Below are 17,600 nucleotides of genomic sequence, written 5' to 3'. Positions count from 1 at the left end.
TGAAAGGCTGCTTGACTGAGAAACTCTCATAACATTTAATAAGTGTTTAGATAATCCCTCATGTTGCCATGGCCTCCAGGACTATGGGACATGCGTTGAAAGATGGTATTAGCGTTGTCAGATCTTTGTTGACCAGCGCTGATACGATGGGCCGAATGGCCTCCTTCTGTGCTGTAGATTTCAATGAGCCTAGCATCAGAAGCTTCTTCTATATCGTGAGGTCTCGTTTTTCAATCTCAGCCTGTTAAGCCCTTATTCCCTTTCTCCTTCCTATTCCCTTTCTTCCATTGTTAACTTTTCCCTCTGCAGCTCAAGCTCTCTTACCTTATCTCGCTCTCATTATTTCTCCTGCCTTTCTGCTTTTTTCTTTTGAAATGCTCTCTCCTGTTCGCTTCCCTCTTTTTCTTTTTGTTTATCTTATTCATTTGCCTCCAATTCAAGTTTTGTCTTCATTTCCGTTTCAAGTTCATGGTATTTCTTGGAAGAGGCTTATTTGTTGACAGTTCGAAAGTGAGCAGAGAACCATTTTTATATAAATACCCGGTTAGCAATCAAATGTCCAAATCAGGCCATGTCCTTCCAATTTGAAAAAGTAAAACCAGTCTTGATAGATATAACTCTAACACTGTTTTCAGAAAATTGGATTCATCCTCCGTTGGCATTTCAGTCTTGGCCTTGACTCTAAACACAGTCCCAGCAGCTGTTCCACAGTAACTCCTCTTTCGATCTGGCGCTGCATTGTAGTGTTAATTGTTATTGCGATGTCATGGAAGAAAGACTATTTGTTTCACCATTACTCACTCATTTAAGTGTTTTTCACTTGATTCTTGCTTCTTTGTTTTGAACAATTCTCAACTTGAGTATTAGTGAAAAAATATATTTTGTAGAACCTTTTCTCTTGCACTCATCAGGTCGATCACAAGAATACCGATTTCAGAGGAAGCAACAACTTTACAATGTATGAGACGAGCGTGCTGATTTGTTGGGAAGTAGTCTCCGTAACATTGACGTGTCATGGGTATTCTTGCGATTGTGCTGGTGAGCCCAAGGCGACAAGCTTTGACAGAATGTATTTTGTCAGCAATACTCAGATTCCATTGGTGCACATTTGATAAGTTAAAGGAACAAAAGGCTTTCCAATGGAATATGAATAAACTGATAAAATGTTCTTTGTTTCTGCAAAAAGGACATAAAGGACCGCGGTTAGTTGGTGGTGATGAGACCTGCTCAGGAAGAGTGGAGATATTGCTGGGAAACACCTGGGGTACAGTTTGCGATACCTACTGGGATTTACAGGATGCGGCTGTAGTCTGTAATCAACTCGGCTGTGGGGCTGTTTTATCAACGCCTGGAGGAGCCTTCTTTGGAGAGGGAAATGGTTCGATATGGAATGATATTAATGAATGTATGGGCAATGAGATGCGTTTGAGCGACTGCCCAGTGACATCCTGGGGGCACCATCAGTGCACGCACAAAAATGATGCTGGTGTCATCTGTTCTGGTAGGTGTGTCATTTATTATCAGTGTTACTGTTTCTCAAAATTATATTATTACTTATTTTGGTGCAAGATTTCTCGGGTACGTGCAATTTTATGTCCCATTTATATTTTCATTTTATTTGGGTGAATTGGGAGAGAGTGGCCTGAGCTGTTGCAGTCATCAAGAGCCAGAGTTATTTATTTACCTTCAGTTTATCCCCATTGTCAGGGGAAATTGAAATGAACCTGAATTAACCCTGCGAGGATCCCGGGTCCAACACTGCAGAGATCCTACGTGTACAGTGGATATGATTTTTGATTAGAGGTCAGACACTTAAATGCCTCGATCCAATGGGTGGTGTAACTGATTTTCAAGACGATGTACATACATTGATCCCAAGTGGGTGTGCGTATCTTAGTCCAAGGTGGGAGGTCATAAATCAATCACAAGTGACTGGGTACACTACCACCCCAAATAGACGTCAATATCTTAATACCAAGACGTGTGCTCATACCTCAGCCGAAGTGCATGTGTATAGCTCGGACCCAAACCATATTTGGTGTATCGTGGACCTTTTTGGGCATCACACCTAAGAAAAGTTAAATCGGCCGAGATTCCTCCTAATTTTAGCGAGGCTCAGGATTAAATTATGAGGAGAGAATACATAAAGGAGGCTTCTATTTTCTTGTTTTACAAGAGTGATCTAGTTGTTATTTTTGGGATTGTGATAGGAATTGATAGGGAAGACGAAGGTATGTTTTCTGCTGCCGGCGAGGTTTAAAGCAAAGGACGGCTTAAATTAAAAGTTTAGTCAGGCAATTCAGGAAGGAAAATAGCTCTTGTAAAATTTAGAGGAAATGCGGATATTTCTTGCACAAAAATAAATAAATGCCAGCTGCATAGTGATTTTCAAATTGAAGTCGTTTTGATTTGTTTTAGCTAAGTAGAACAGCGTATATATATGCCCACGGCAGGTGGATCTAAATCGAACACAGATCAACCGTTGTGCAATTGAATGACAGGACAGTGTCGAGTGGCTGAGTGCTTCAATTCTCATTTAAGATTCCTCTTACTCACATTTTATATTATTTTTCATTGAACAACACTTCATTTAGGCCAAAAGTGTCCTAAATTTGTACCAAGAGTGGTAGAGGGCATGAATGAAAACATTTTACCCAAGGGCCGCAATGGTGATTTATCTCCTTTTATAAATCCAATCCCGCCTCGTAAATTATGCATTCCAGGAAAATATGCTGTTTCGACCGAGGGTGGCCTCTCATTTTCCTGCCACGCCATCACCTCGCCGCTTCCTCACGTCTGGCGGCATCTTTAAAGAACAGCCGCGCGCACAGCTCTCAGTGCTTCCAGCCCAAGGCTGCTGCGCAGAAGACATGGCCCTGAAAGGCAAGAAGAGTGCAGCCCACCCCCGATTCAGTGACTGCTCCTTCCCTCTTTAAATACCTGTGGAAACTCTTGCTATGCGTTCTGACATATCTAGCTAGCTTCCTCTCATACTCCAATTTCTTTCTCCCGAGCAACTTTTAGTAATTCTCTGACGTTTTTTACATTCTGACCAATTATATGACTTGCCACCCATCTTTCTTTAAGTTCGATGCTTTCCCTAATTTCTTTAGTTAACCAGGAATCGTGGGTCCTCCCTTTAGGTTTGTTTTAAATTGTAGGAATATGCTTATTCTGAGTATTCTGAAATACCCCCTTAGATGCCTGCCATGTTTCTCAATTGATCTATCACCAAGCCTAGTTTCCCAATTCACTTCAACTAGCTCTGCTTCCATGCGCAGATAGTTGCTTTTATTTAAATTTAAAATACTAGTCTGAGACACACGGTTTTCCCTTTCAAACTGGGTGTAAAATTCAATCATACTATGGTGGCTGTTACCTAGGGTTGCCTTTAATCTGAGGTAATTAATTAATCCCACCACACTGCAAAATACCAAGTCTAATATAACCTGCTTTTTGCTCAACTCACGAAGCAGCACGAGTTGGAAAAATATCAAAGTCCCAAATCGTTGCTGGCTCAAGATCGTGTAATGCCCTTCCTACGAGTACAATGGTTGTACCTACATTTTAGGTTTATCAACGTTCAATAAGGCGCCACAAGGTCACCTTCAGAAGGGCAATAGGACAATAGGACCGTTCTGGCGACGCCTAAACCCCACGAATGAATAAGACATGAAAGGTAGTCACATGACCTGAGCTTTGAAGCTTCATCTGAGGAATAACTCCATCTTTCTTCTTGCTTTCCTGTCATGGGCTTGTTCTTCTGATCTCAGCAGTTAGGACCGGGGCTTCTGAAACATTCATTTTGCTATTTCTGTCTCTTCCTCAAATCGACTGAATTCTCTATTCGCTTCATATTATTACCTCATTAAATCTGGACAATGGTAAACCGTACAAAAATGTTAAATTTTGTAATGCATGACCACAATATGACTTTGTGGAATATTGAATTAACTTTAATGGCCAAATTGCATTCTTACAGGTGAACACAGGCAGGTACGACTGATCAATGGAGAAAGTGTTTGTGATGGCCGAGTGGAGGTTTATTATCGCGGTGTTTGGGGCAGAGTGATGGACACTGAGTGGAATTTCAAGGATGCAGATGTAGTATGCAGGCAGCTGAACTGTGGCACTGCAATAAGTATTTATAAGCACTCGAAGTTTGGAAAAGGTGCCGGTCCAGTGTGGATTAGCAACGTCCGATGCAATGGAAGTGAATCCTTTCTGTGGAATTGTAGTGTTACACAAACGAGACAATTATCTATCACTGATGACGTTGGCGTGGTTTGCTCTGGTACGAACTTATTTTGTTACTTAACTAAAAATGTCTAGAGCATCGCGCTTCAATTATATATTCATAAATAACCCAACAGTCATTCTCATCATAGTAATGGGACAAATGCTTTATGATGAGATCGTTAATAATAAATCCAATAGGGAATTCAAGAGAAACTTATTTTCCCAGGAAGTGGCTAGAAATTGGAGTTTGCTATCAGAGGGAGTACTTGACATCGACTGCACTGATTCTTGCAAGGACAAGCTCTTGATTCTATCTACACTTGTTTTTCTCGAATTTCTTCCAAAATGGGGGCCCAAACAAACCCTCACATTACACGCCATTTTTTTGCGCATTCACATATCTCTCCTGACAGCTAGCTTACAACTATCTTGGTGTCAACAACAAATTTAGTTACCATACATTATGTACCTTCATCCAGATCATCGATTTCGTTTGTAACTAGCTGAGGCCCCAGCAGTGATCCCTGTGGCACTCCAGTAGTAAAATTTGCCAACCCCAAAAAACGCATTAATCCCTAATCTCTGCTTCATCTTTGCTAACTAATCATTTATCAAAGCTAATATGGCAGCCGGTAGACCACGACTTCCTATTTTGTAGGGTTATATTTGACGTGGCACCTTCGCAAATATCTTTTGAAATCTGACATAGAGCTGTTCAGCCGAAAGGCCTGTGTCTGTTCTTTAAATATCTCGCAAAGGTAATGAGCTATGAAGAGAAAGAAGGAAAGGAAGTGTGACACTTGCTGAAAGCACAAACTGTAATTCAGACTTTAAAGATGCTGCTCGTCGATCTCCGTTGGGGTGGCACACAGGACAAAACAATCCGCTTCATTGGCATCCCATCCACAATGATTGACTCCCTCCACCACCGAGGAACTGGGGCAGCAGTGTGTCCCATCTACGAAATGCACTGCAGGGACTCTCGAAGGCTCCGTAGGCAGCACTTTGCAAACGTCCGACCGCTACCATCTAGAAGCACAAGGGTAGCAGACTAATGGGAACACCACTACTTTGAAGCTGGCCCCCAACCACACACCATTCTGACTTAGAAATATATCGCCGTTCCTTTCCTGTCACTGGCTTAAAATCCGGGAGTTCCTTCCCTATCATTGTCGGTATACGTGTAACAGATGAAAGGCAGCTGACCAGCACCTTGTCAAGGGCAATTAGGGATTGTAAAAAAATGATGGCCTAGCCAGAGTTGTCCACATCTCATGAAAGAATAAAAAAAAATGAAGCTGCTTTTTAAATTTACACGTGAAGCTGGGAGGAATGTTTGGGTTCCCATGAATCCGAACATACGAACGTTATCCCTATCCGTTATTTGGCATTACATTTTCCCTTAATACATTTCAAAATACTCCAAAGGCATAGTTCTATTTATGCCTAACCATCAAATTGTTGAGAATGTAACAACATTCCAAATACGAGCAGGGCTAGATCATTCATTACCTCGATCCTGCTCTGCTAATTAATCAGATCATGTCTGATCTGATTGTGGCCTTAACTCCACTTCCCTTCCTGCCCATAATAGCCGTTGATTCATTTGCCAATCAAAAATCTGTTTAACTTGCCTTTTGGAAATTCAATGACTCAACCTCCGTCGTTTTATCTGGCGAAGTGAATTCGAAGGACCGACGACCCCATCTCGGCCTTAAATAGGCGACACCTTGTTTTTAAATAGTGACCCTTAGTTCTAGATGTCCCCACGAGAGGGAGCGGCCTCTAAGTACCTTCTCTGTCAAGCTCCCTTGGAATTTTACATGTTTGAAAAAAATCAGTCATCAACTTCCTAAACTCAAAAGTGTATAGGTCCAAGCTGCTCAACCTTTCCACACATGACAACTCCTGCATCTCAGAAATCCACCTTGTGAACATTCTCTGAACCACTTCCAATGCAGTGCATCCCTCCTTATGTAATTTACAAAAAAAATGTAGTTGATTGGTACAGAGATACTCCTCAGTTGTACTGGCTGAACAACGGAAGGAGCCAAAATGGCACAGCCAAACCACTGGGGACAGGCTAAACATACAGCTTGGCAAGTTTAGATATAGCGAGTACTCAGTGGAAGCAAGAGTTTTCACTTTAACTGTACCCAACTAGGTCGCTAATGTCATTTAGGGAAGGAGACTTGCGATGCGAATGAGTCTGGCCAGTAGATTAGTCCTACGCCAAGTTGTTTGCCTTCTGCATTAATCTACAAATCCAGTCAATTATATCACTACCATTAGATGGGTGGACAAGAAAAAACATTTCCAGTGATGGCCATGTGCCGAGACTAGATTTTATAGCTTTCAGAATTCCCATCAATCAGATTCAGACAGAATTCAGATCTGTATATTTAAATTATCCGTCGTTATTCTTTTTCATTTTTATTTTATATCATGTGACAATTTCTGTCACTGTAGCATTTGCATTTGAGGAGGCTGCAATTGACAATCTTATTGCACAAAACGTTGCCAGCAAAGTGACAAACAAATAATTGTAAGTATACTAGTTAGACACAGTTGGGAATGAATCGATTTCTAACGTTTAGGAACACTTTCATGGACAAAGCACTGTTAATGTTAACATTTCTGTCCTGCAGATCATATTCAGGTAAGACTGGCAGATGGTGGAAGTCGCTGTGACGGAAGGGTGGAGCTTTACTACAACGGAACCTGGGGGACTGTGTGTGATGATTCCTGGGATTTAGCAGACGCCCGTGTTGTATGTGACCAGCTGAAGTGTGGACAGGCTCTAAATGCAACGGTTTCCGGTTGGTTTGGCCCAGGAGCAGGGCCTATCTGGCTACATAATCTGAAGTGCACAGCAAATGATTCTGTTTTGTGGGAATGTCCGGCGGGCCCAAGGGCTCAGAGCGACTGCAATCATAAAGAAGATGCTGGAGTTATCTGCTCGGGTGAGATGCACTGCCAAACACTCGCACTATTTTACTTGTTGAAGAGAAATTTTTAACAAATTTAGGGTTGGAGCCATTGACTTGTAACCATGGTAATCATTCAGATTGACAATTAAGACCTCACTGATTTCGGTAACCAATAAGCACGTCCTTTGATCTACTCATAAAACAGATTAATGTAGAATAAGCCTGTAAGAAACAGTGGAGTATCTCTTAAATTCCTTCCTTTGGAATAGTTTGCCTTCTGGGTGCTCTGTGATAAGCAAGCTCATAACGTTAACGTCGTTTCAAAGCAGAAAGCCTGATCGACGTTTCCTACATTTACTGCCTTAGGACTGAAGTGATGAGAAGAATACATTTCAATTTTGTTTTGCAGAGCACAGGGCTGTAAGGCTGCAGGATGGACCGAGTCCCTGCCAGGGCAGAGTTGAGGTTTTGTATAACGCTACCTGGGGGAGTGTTTGTGGTGATTCGTTTGGAATGGTGGGTGCAGAAGTCGTTTGTAAGCAGCTCAGCTGCGGATCGGCCCGATCTGTGGAAAGCAGTGTCACATTTGGAAGGGGTATTGGAAACATCTGGCTTGATGATGTGAACTGTCGTTTGCACGATTCAGTGTTATGGCAATGTCCATCTTCACCATGGGGTGAACATAATTGTGACCACCGGGAGGATGTAGGAGTCATTTGCTCAGGTATCTACTACAAATGGAACTAATTTCTCTTGGAATGTTTCATCGATGTTTCAATGTTTCAAAGCTCCTGACTTAACTCGCGCTAAATCCCTTTCACCTATCACACTGTGCTCGATGACCAACACTGACTGCTGATCAAGCAAAATCTTGAGTTTCAAATTCTCATCCTTATTTTCAAGTCCCTCCAGGGGTTTATTTCTCCCTATCCCTGTAAACACCTCCAACCCCGCAACTCTCCGATAAACCTGATATTCTCTGATTCGGGGCTCTTGCGCGTTCCCGCCCATAATTAATCCACCATTAGACATATCGTCCGCTGCCCAAGCCCCAACCTCTGTAATTCTCCCTCTGCACCTCTCCCTTTCCCTACCTAGCGTTCCAGTTGTATGAGGTTCCTTAAAACCTGGCTCGTTGAACATGCTGTTGGTCATCTGACCTAATATCCCCTTCTGTATCCTCATGTCATACATTGCTTTCTAATGCTACCGTGAAGCGATTCATGACGCTGAAAGCGCTAAATAAATACGTTGTTTTTGAAGTAATGGATTTTTTTTCCAGAAATTAATCCAATGAAAATTCACCATGAGGCAAATACGAAGAAAATAAATGTGGGACCACTTTCAGGCCGTGTCGGTAATTATTGATAACGATCTTAATAATGATCGTGGGATATGATTCTGATGTTTTCCTTTGTGTATATAATATTAAAAACCATATGTAGATATTTACATTCTGTCTATTAACACACCAATCATTTTAAGTAGAGTAGCAAGTGCACTTGACAACTTTAAGGGCAGCGGATCCCCGGATTGTCTCTACGGCAGCAGATTCCATCATTGACAAGATCAGTGATTTTGAGAGTAGCCATAGTAAGATATCATTGAACACTTCGTAGGCGCTATTGCTAACCAGTGACAAATGTTGAAGGCATCGCTCCCTGGACACACTGTTTGGAACGGGATGGTCATGAATCAGATCCGTCCAGCATAGAGCCAGTTTTCCGAAAGATTGCATCAACCCTGCATTCAACACTGGAATTCGGCCAATTGCCCTCTGTCGGGGGCCATTCGAATTTTCTATTCTGTATTCTGGCACAACATGACAAGTGTAACAAGTGCTCTTCGAAATCTGTCAGGATTTCAACTGCTTGTCAGTAAAATGAGTTTCAATAAATTTGGCTACATTCCTAAGTTCTTCAGTCATCCTATTAAACATCGTTAATCACGAGAGTGAAAAGTTCACTTGCGTTATACATTTTGGGCAATTAGTTTAGCTTTATGTATCCCATCAGAGTTTCCTGGGCCAGTGCGAATCCCAGGGTCTTTAACATGAGTGTCGTCCAACAGTCGTCCAGTGGGTTGGAATTCAGTTCTGGGTCAAATAAATGAATTGTACCCAATTGCAAGTTAACGTGCTCAGTTCTCAGATGCTATATTTTACTGCAGAGTTGCGGCTGGCTGCAGGATTCAACAATTGCTCCGGAAGAGTTGAAATTTTCTTCAGTGGTACATGGGGAACGGTTTGCGGTGATTCCTGGGATATGCACGATGCCGCTGTCGTCTGTAGACAACTAAACTGTGGTGACCCAGTGTGGACCCCGGGAGAGATGTTAATCGGCCCAGCAAACGGCACAATTTGGATGGACGACGTTAAGTGCAAGGGGAGTGAGCGCTTCCTGTGGGACTGCCAATTTTCAGCAATGGGCGATCATGACTGTGAACATAAAGAAGACGTCAATGTGATATGTTCTGGTACGCGGTTTTAAATTGAACTTTGAAGTTACAATACTTAACCTTGCCTTCAAATCCCCCCATGGCCTCACCCCAACTTATCACTGTGTCCATGTTTTGCCGTAGAGCCCTATAGAATTCTCCATTTCTGGACGTTTGCGTAACACTGAATGTAATGGTTTCTCCGTTCCATTCGTGTCTTCTACCGCTTGGGAGCTAGGCTCGGGAATTCCATTCCTAACCACCTCCACCGCTTTACCTCTCTATCCTCTCTTAAATTACCCCTTAAAGTCTACCTGTTTGCTGAAGCATTTTGTCATCTGCCCTAATATCTCTATATGTGGTTCTGTGCCAAATGTTCTCTGCGAATGTTAATGCGAATTGCCGCTGGGGCGTTTACCCTACGTTAAATGCGCTATATAAGAGCAAGGTGCCCTGATTATAATCCGCAGTGGACAGCGCCTTACGGGAACAACGCTTGAACGCCTGTTAGTTTTTAGTTTTTTTTTAAAGACATGTTTAGTTTTGTAACCACGCCAATCTTGTAGGCGACATTTAAAAAAAAATATTGAAAGCCTTAACCTTCTGAAAGTGCGATTCTTCTCCGATGGCGTCACCTGTTGAAGGAAATCTAGATCTGACTGCACATGTAAAACGTGTAAATTTGCTATAATTCACCCTCATTGCGCTCCCACTCCCCCGGCACGATCAGAACAAGATGAGTAGCCTATGCAGCTCTTCAGATCTGGGCTACGTCTCATCACCTTTTGGTGCTGCCCTCTGGTTTAAAGTGATTCTTGTACTTGGATACTAAAACACTTTTTCAGCACAGCTCCTTCCTTCTCATCATTAAGTAAATACTCTGATCTATTAAGCATAAGTCCAATGTTTATCACCTCATCTTCCCCACATTCATCACTGACGCTGAGTTTGTGTTCTGCCAGGGCCACTCAGCTCCTAACCTCATTACAGCTTTTTGCCAAACATGGACAAAAAAGCTGAGCTCAACAGGTGTGATCAGGGTGAATGCACCATAGAGGTTGCAGTGGTTCAAGAAGGCAGCTCATCAACACTTTCTCAAAAGAACACGTCTGGAGCAGGAGAAGACCACACCACAAATTGAGCTTGCTCCACCATTCAGTATGATCCTGGCTGATCTTGGCTTCAACTACAAATGCTCACTCTTTCCCATATCCCTCAATTCCATGACAGAACCAAAATCAATCTACCTTAGCCTTAAATGTATTCATCGACGAAGCATCCACAACCCCCTGGAGTAGAGAATTCTAATGATTCGCAACCTTTCAGTAGAGCAATTTTTTCTCATTTCTGTCCGAAATGATCGGCCCCTTATCCTGAGACTGTGCCCCCGTGTTTTTGATTCCCCAACCAGCAGAAACAATCTCTCAGCTTCCATCCTGTCAAACCCCTTCAGCATTTTGAAGGGTTCAATGAAACCACCTCTCATTTTTTTAAACTCCAGAAAATATAAGCCTAAATTACTCAGACTCGCAACATAGGACTAACCCTTTATTCCATGGACCATGTAGTGGAATTTAACCGCACCGCGCCAATGCAAGTTTATACTTTATTAAACATGGAAACAAAAAACTGCACAGAGTATTGCAGATGTGGGCTCACCAAAACCCTGTACAACTGTAGTAAGACTTTTTAATTACTGTACTTCATTCCCCTTGCAGTAAAGTCAATAATTCCTTTTGTGTTCCTAATTGTTTAATGCTACTGCATGCTAACTTTCTATGTTTGTTGTATAGGCACACCCAAGTCTCTCTGAACTTCCACACTTACAAGTTTCTTACCTTTTGAAACATATTCTGCTTCTATATTCTGACGAGCAAAGTGACTAACTTCACACTTCCCTACATTATATTACATCTGCAATATTGTAACCAACTCTTCTAACCTATGGATACCCTCTATCTCTTTGCAGCCTCTCTGTCCTGCCCACAGCTTACCTTCCCATCTATTTTGGTATCATCAGCAAACATAGATAGATTTCTCTATATGCCTTCAGCCCAGTCATTTATATAGATTGTAAATATCGAGGCCCCAAAGCAATTAGCAATGGGCAATAAATGCTGGCCAAGCCAGCGATGCACACATTCCGTGATTGAATGCAATGTTTCGAGCTCCATTTCCCACAGCTCTGATCATTCAGTTAATCTGTGAATGACGATTTCCAACTTTCTGACACCATCTGCAATTTGTGCTTTGGCAACTAACTTGGTTTCGTCATTAAACTTGTATATACTTTTCTTCCTTCATATTATTGGCACTGATATTTTACATTATTTTCCCATTTGTGCCACAGTCCAATGGCTGTGCAGAACTGAAACGTTTCTACACAACCAATGAAATTAATGGTTAATGCCAGTTTGAGATCGAAGACTGTGACAAGGCAGAGAGTGCGAGATTCAGATTGAATTCCTTAGCTGAGCTGAAAAAAAAATTGTTACTTAAATTAATAATACCGTAAAGAAATAACAGAGCTCCTGTCAGGTAATGTGTTTATTGCCCAGTGGAACCCATAAATGTTTCACTTCGATCAAGAGGCTGTATCCGCGAGTGAATGAAACGTGAGGGGGAGATTTTGACAGTGTTAATGTGTAATGCTTTTGCTTACAGGCCATCGACAGTACACAGCACCTTTCAAACTGCAGACACTCTCCGTTTTCATGATCCCTTGCATTTTTGTTACCCTTTTCGTTGCTGTATCAATTGCTTTTGCGGCGGAATTGCGGAGAAGCTCCCAGAAAGGTTGGTTAATGAAGAATTATGAGTTCTGGACCATAAATGGCGAGCCCTATTCCTGCTCATGTTAATGTTCTGCAGTTCTTACAGGTCATTTGTAGTTTTGCCGACCGTATTACAGGAAGGATGTGATCGCACTAGATTAGAAGGGGACATATGTGGATTTTCCCGGACTGGAGAATTTTAGTTTGCAGGAGAGATTGGATAGGATGGGGTTGTTTACTTTGGAATAGAGGAGGCGTAAAAGAGATTAGGTTGACGTATATATGTTAAGGAGGGGCGGAGGTAGAGTGGGTAAAGGGTCCACTTTCGTTTATCTCGGAAGTCAATAGCCAAGGGTATAAAATAAATAATTAGTAGAAGGATTAGAGTGAATTTGAGGCGAAGGCTTTTCGCGCAGAGAGTCGTGGGCGTCGCGTTTGGGTTGTTCTGAAAGTGTGGTAGGGGCATTTAAAAAGTATTGAGATATGCACTTCAAATGTCACAACCTACAAAATTTGGACCCAGTGCTGGGAAGTAGGATTCAGCTTTATAGCTGGTTTTTGGACGACACACACGAGGGACTGAACCGCCTCCTTCTTGGCTTCCTATGATTTTGTCATGTTCTCATGAGCGTTTAGATTTTTGGAATCGGCTGGGAATTTGCGGAAAGCACAATACACTTAGAAATATATAACTGAGAATGCATAATGTTGCACAGGTCTGCTCTGTGGGCGAACAAGTCAAATCAATCTAACTCCTGCTTACAGAAATCATTGATACTGGCATTCAGAGAGAGCTCCGATTCTCAGCAATATTAAAGGAATGATTTATTTCTTCTTAGCGTGCGAGACATGTTAAATTTCGATCAATTGCAAAGAAAATTGAAGAAGATCCTCAATGTTATGCCCCCCACTCAAACTCTTGCCTTGGAATTTCCAGAACATTTGAATCTAGGCAAAACCTGGAGCTGCACCGAAAAAATTGTATTGATTAATTTGTTCTTTCATGGCGGATCGAAAGTGGTTGAAATGCGACGATGGCGTCCCCTGAAACAAAGACACTTGATTGCCAAGACGATTATATATAGACAAGACGGTGTCAAGCTCCTTGAGTATTTTGGGTGCTGCACTCATCCAGACAAGTGCGGAGTATTCCATCACACACCTGACTTGTGCCTTGTAGATGGTGGATAGCCTTTGGTGAGTCAGTAGGTGAGTTACCCTTCACAGGATTCCTAGCATCAGAGCTGCTCTTGCTGCCAAAGCATATATATGAGTGTTCAGTGCTCTTCAGGGCCAGAGGAATTCTGATAATGGGTAGTTTCTAGAAAGCAAGAAGGAGAGATCGAAACGGAAAGGGGGAATGAGATATAAATATGCAACATTTGATGGTTGCTCCTCTACAACATTCGGTATCTATAATACCCCGATGCGGGGTAGGCCACTACTTCTTCTCTCAGAGGGTGGTGAACCTGTGGAATTCTCTACCACAGAAGACTCTGGGAGCCAAGTTAGTGAATATATTGAAGAAGGAAATCGATAGATTTCTGGAGTCTAAAGACGTTAAGGGACAGGGGAGAGCGCAGGTGTATAGCGTTGAAATAGAGGATCAGCCATAATCACATTGAACCGCAGAGCAGGGTCGAGGGGCCGAATGACCTACTCCTGCTCTTATTTTCTGTTTCTATGTTTCTGAGTTCTTGTTATTACAGGGAACCGAAACAGACAATATTTTAACGCTGGATTAACTGACCCTGTTTATGAAGAGGTTGACATTCAGGAGATTGGTACAGGCCCAGGTAATTATTTTGAACCTTCGTTTAAATTGAACGTTTAAATTTAAATGAGATTTGCATTTTAAGATTGGAATGTGTTTCATTTATAGATTTCCACTCGAACAGTTCACTTGACAAGTTGGAATATTATACAGGCAGCGATTTACATGAATGTGAAGATGTAAATATGCAAGGTAGGCCAATCTGAGACTCTGTCAAATGCCGTCTCTTCCCCACCTCGCGATTCAGAAGCAGATAAAATAAGCCAACACCCTCGTAGATGGGCTTACTTTAAAAACACACAATAATCTATCAATAGACTGGTTTTTTGTGCGGAGTCATTTTATTAACACAAACTCAATGCAAAATGTATATGTTAATTCTGACCAGCTCCTTCCAACTGACGTCCATCGATTGCCTCGTTAGAGGATTGTTGCAACCTTTATTTGTGACCACAAGCAGTCAGGAGAAAAAAATGTTAATCGATCCCTGTATGCACTGTGATGGGAGGCCTCTAAATTCACTTCTAGGTAATTGGCTACTCCCAGACTAAATAATCGTTACTTAACAGTTTGTGTAGCTAAAAGGATTTGTGAACACCATCCAGACGTTTACCAAAGAATAAACAATAGAGCTACAACACTGTGTCCATGTAAGGTCAAAACTCCGATTACACTTGTACTCGGCTGTTAGAAGTGACAGGGGACACATAAAGGTTGGCTTAATAAAGAAGTCCTGCACCTGTGCTCAATACGAATTAAAGCTTTACAACTGCACCTTAGAGAAATTGCAGGATTGGCCGTCATCGGCTGTCTCTCAGAATCGAGGATGGTGTCTGTCAGGCTTTGTGAGACTTCAGATAGCTGAGGAGCCCATTCTGGATCCACAACTTCTTCCAAAATGGGGGCACGTTGTTGCACAGGAGAGTGGAAATCGCAGCCCCGGCTTGGTTTCCTTCTCCTTCCACTGCCGCCGCCATTCCACCTCAATGTGCAGGAGCTGAGCCTCCAAGCGGCTTGCGCCTTGATGGATCAGGTGGTGCCATGCAAAGCGATCGGCAGCATTCTCCTCCCAGCCAGTGGTGTAAATGCCTCCGTGCTTTAAGGCGACCTTGAGCACATCCTTATACATTTTCCTTTGGCCACCTTTTGAGCATTGGCCAATTGAGAGCTGAGAGAAGAGAATTTGCTGATGGAGGTGGTTTTGGGGCATTCAGATGCAAAGACTCATCCATCGTATTTGGTTCCACAAGAGCAGGGCTTCAATGCTGGTAGACTCAGCTTCATTGAGGACGCTCACGTTAGTCCAGCGGCCCTCCCATTTGATCAAGTATTCCACGCAAACACTGCTGATGGAGATCTGGAGGTCCTTAATGTAGCATCGGTAGACAGTCCATGTTTTGCTGCAGTGGAGGAGGGTGGTTAACCCAATTGCCTTATAAACCAGAATCTCTGTTGAATTCCAAAGGTCCTTGATGTCAACGACATGTTGGCGCAGCTTAAAGAAGGTAGCGCTGGCACATTTGATTTGGCATTGGACTTCCTCATCGATACAAGCCCCTTGAGTGAGTTGGCTGCCGAGATAAGGGAAGCAGCGCAAATACTCCAGAATCACCCCACCTGTGTCAATGGAGCCGGGGATGCTCAACTGGCCCAATGAAGGGTGGTGAGGGACCTCCATCTTGGTGATGTTTAAGGATAAGCTAAGCCGCTTGTACGTGGTGTTGAAGAGGTCAAGCGCCTTTTGCTTGTCTTTTACAGTGTGAGCCATTAAGCAGCACTCATCGTTAAAGCAGTGGCAATCAGAAATACAAAAATAGTGAATTTTGCATAATGACATTGCAAAATATGCATTTTCTCATAAATTAAACCCATGATCAGCCATAAAGAATCTTCAATCTGAGGTTTTTCATGCGTTTTATTGGGGTCAACATTAAATAGGGAATAGGGCTTTCAGTTGAAGTAATTTCAACCCTTTGTCTAGTGAGCGATAGATGAATGGATATTAAGAATGATGACATGGATTGAATGTTATGATGAAACCTGTACTTAGATTGCTCAGTTTGGAGGGCGGGAATTCCGATTCCCAATGATTCCCGTGGGCCTTTCACACATGCGCTGGCTGGAAGCGTGCCGGCTATGCGCAATTTGCTGATTATACGCGCTGTTTACGAGGCCATGCGCACCTCGGCAAAAGGAAGAAAGAAGGCCCGCAAGGGCAGGTCAGATGTCCAGGGCAAGGTCTAAAACTCAAGGGACAGCAATAGGTCCCGTTAAGTTAAAAAGGAGAGTGCGGAGAGATCACACAAATTTGAAGAACGGGCTGCAGTTAGCAGGCTTTAAGTGAATTGTGCTCTAGAGAAGCCCGGAAGATCCACAAAGGCAGCCAAAAGTTGGTGAATCTGTGCTGTGGGCCGTTGGGGAAAGGTAGCCCTTTGGAGCAGTGCTACTGATCTTGGCGGGGCTGAAGATCTGATGTTGTGCTTTGAAGTGTATCTTGAGTGTACTCGGAGATCTAGGGGAAAGGGTTCTCGGAAGTCGAGACTGAAACCCTGTGAGGTGGGCCAGCCGACTGGGAAAGGTTTTTCGAGATTACACAAAGGCACAATCTTTTAGTGTGGTAATTGGATGCTCTCATGAGAAAGACGAAGTTTCAGTGAGTTTGGATGGCTCACAATGTAGTGCCTAACTGGCTGGGGTGTTGGGAATTCCATGGAATCAGTTTTGGCCACATCTGTCATTTATTTTGTCATGCAGTGTGTTCGAGCATGTATTGCCTGTTAATTCACATGTGCCTTATAGTTACCCTGAATGTTCAAGTATTAGCTAGGTATTGTAAATTATTTTATCTTTCTGAACCTGTAGTAAGGTTTATTTTTGTTTGTTCCAAACCTTTGGAATTTGGTGGCATTATTCACTTGGTAAGCATCTTGAATATCACAACTTATCCACTTTGCACACAGCGTTATTTATCTCTAGCTGAACCTACCCGTATGACCTGGGGTCTGTCCAAGGATCATAATAGCAACGCAATAGATTCTCAAACAATTTCACTGAAAACTGCACTCATTATTTTGGGGTCTACTTGGAGCAAAATCAGCTTAATATGCCTGTTGTCCTTTTTAGGTTCATTTTCATCATGTGATGCTGAATCCAGAAGAGAATATGATGATGTTCAATCATTTCAGATGGAGTAATGAGGACTACCACCGATTGAGTTGCTCACCAGGAGTTGGTTTCACACTCTCCTGCATGTGATAATTAGGTTTTGTACATTGATTTGAAACAAGTTGTAATAGTGAAAATCGAAAATTGAATTCAGCCCATTTAGCAATACTGAGGAATGACAATTTGTTGAAATGAAACAGTTAAACCTTTGCAGTGATTTGAATGATAAGTTAGAACATTCTTTGGTGTCAGTCCCATAATTGAAATCCGTAATCGATTTAG

General features: G+C 42.4%; 1 protein-coding gene across 1 annotated transcript; it reads left to right on the top strand.

The window, feature by feature from the left end:
* Positions 1–5,204: 5,204 nt before the first annotated feature.
* LOC144694115 (antigen WC1.1-like) lies at positions 5,205–17,347 on the top strand. Its single transcript, XM_078564473.1, has 7 exons — positions 5,205–5,232; positions 6,888–7,202; positions 7,579–7,893; positions 12,270–12,401; positions 14,089–14,175; positions 14,262–14,345; positions 17,277–17,347. The coding sequence occupies exons 1-7, from the start codon at positions 5,205–5,207 to the stop codon at positions 17,345–17,347; spliced, it is 1,032 nt and encodes a 343-aa protein (XP_078420599.1).
* The last annotated feature ends 253 nt before the right edge of the window (positions 17,348–17,600 follow it).

The sequence above is a fragment of the Cetorhinus maximus genome, chromosome 19, assembly GCF_964194155.1.
Source record: "Cetorhinus maximus chromosome 19, sCetMax3.hap1.1, whole genome shotgun sequence".
Classification (NCBI taxonomy): Eukaryota; Metazoa; Chordata; class Chondrichthyes; order Lamniformes; family Cetorhinidae; genus Cetorhinus; species Cetorhinus maximus.
Note: the sequence above shows the minus strand (reverse complement) of the source record. Positions and strands in the feature narration are given on the sequence as shown.

Bases quoted from the DNA above. Each gene is read 5' to 3' on its own strand.
- LOC144694115 (XM_078564473.1), top strand. From the start codon at position 5,205: ATGCACTGCAGGGACTCTCGAAGGCTCC. The intron at 12,402-14,088 runs GTTGGTTAATGA...TTGTTATTACAG, and splicing joins GCGGAGAAGCTCCCAGAAAG to GGAACCGAAACAGACAATAT. The intron at 14,346-17,276 runs GTAGGCCAATCT...TGTCCTTTTTAG, and splicing joins TGAAGATGTAAATATGCAAG to GTTCATTTTCATCATGTGAT.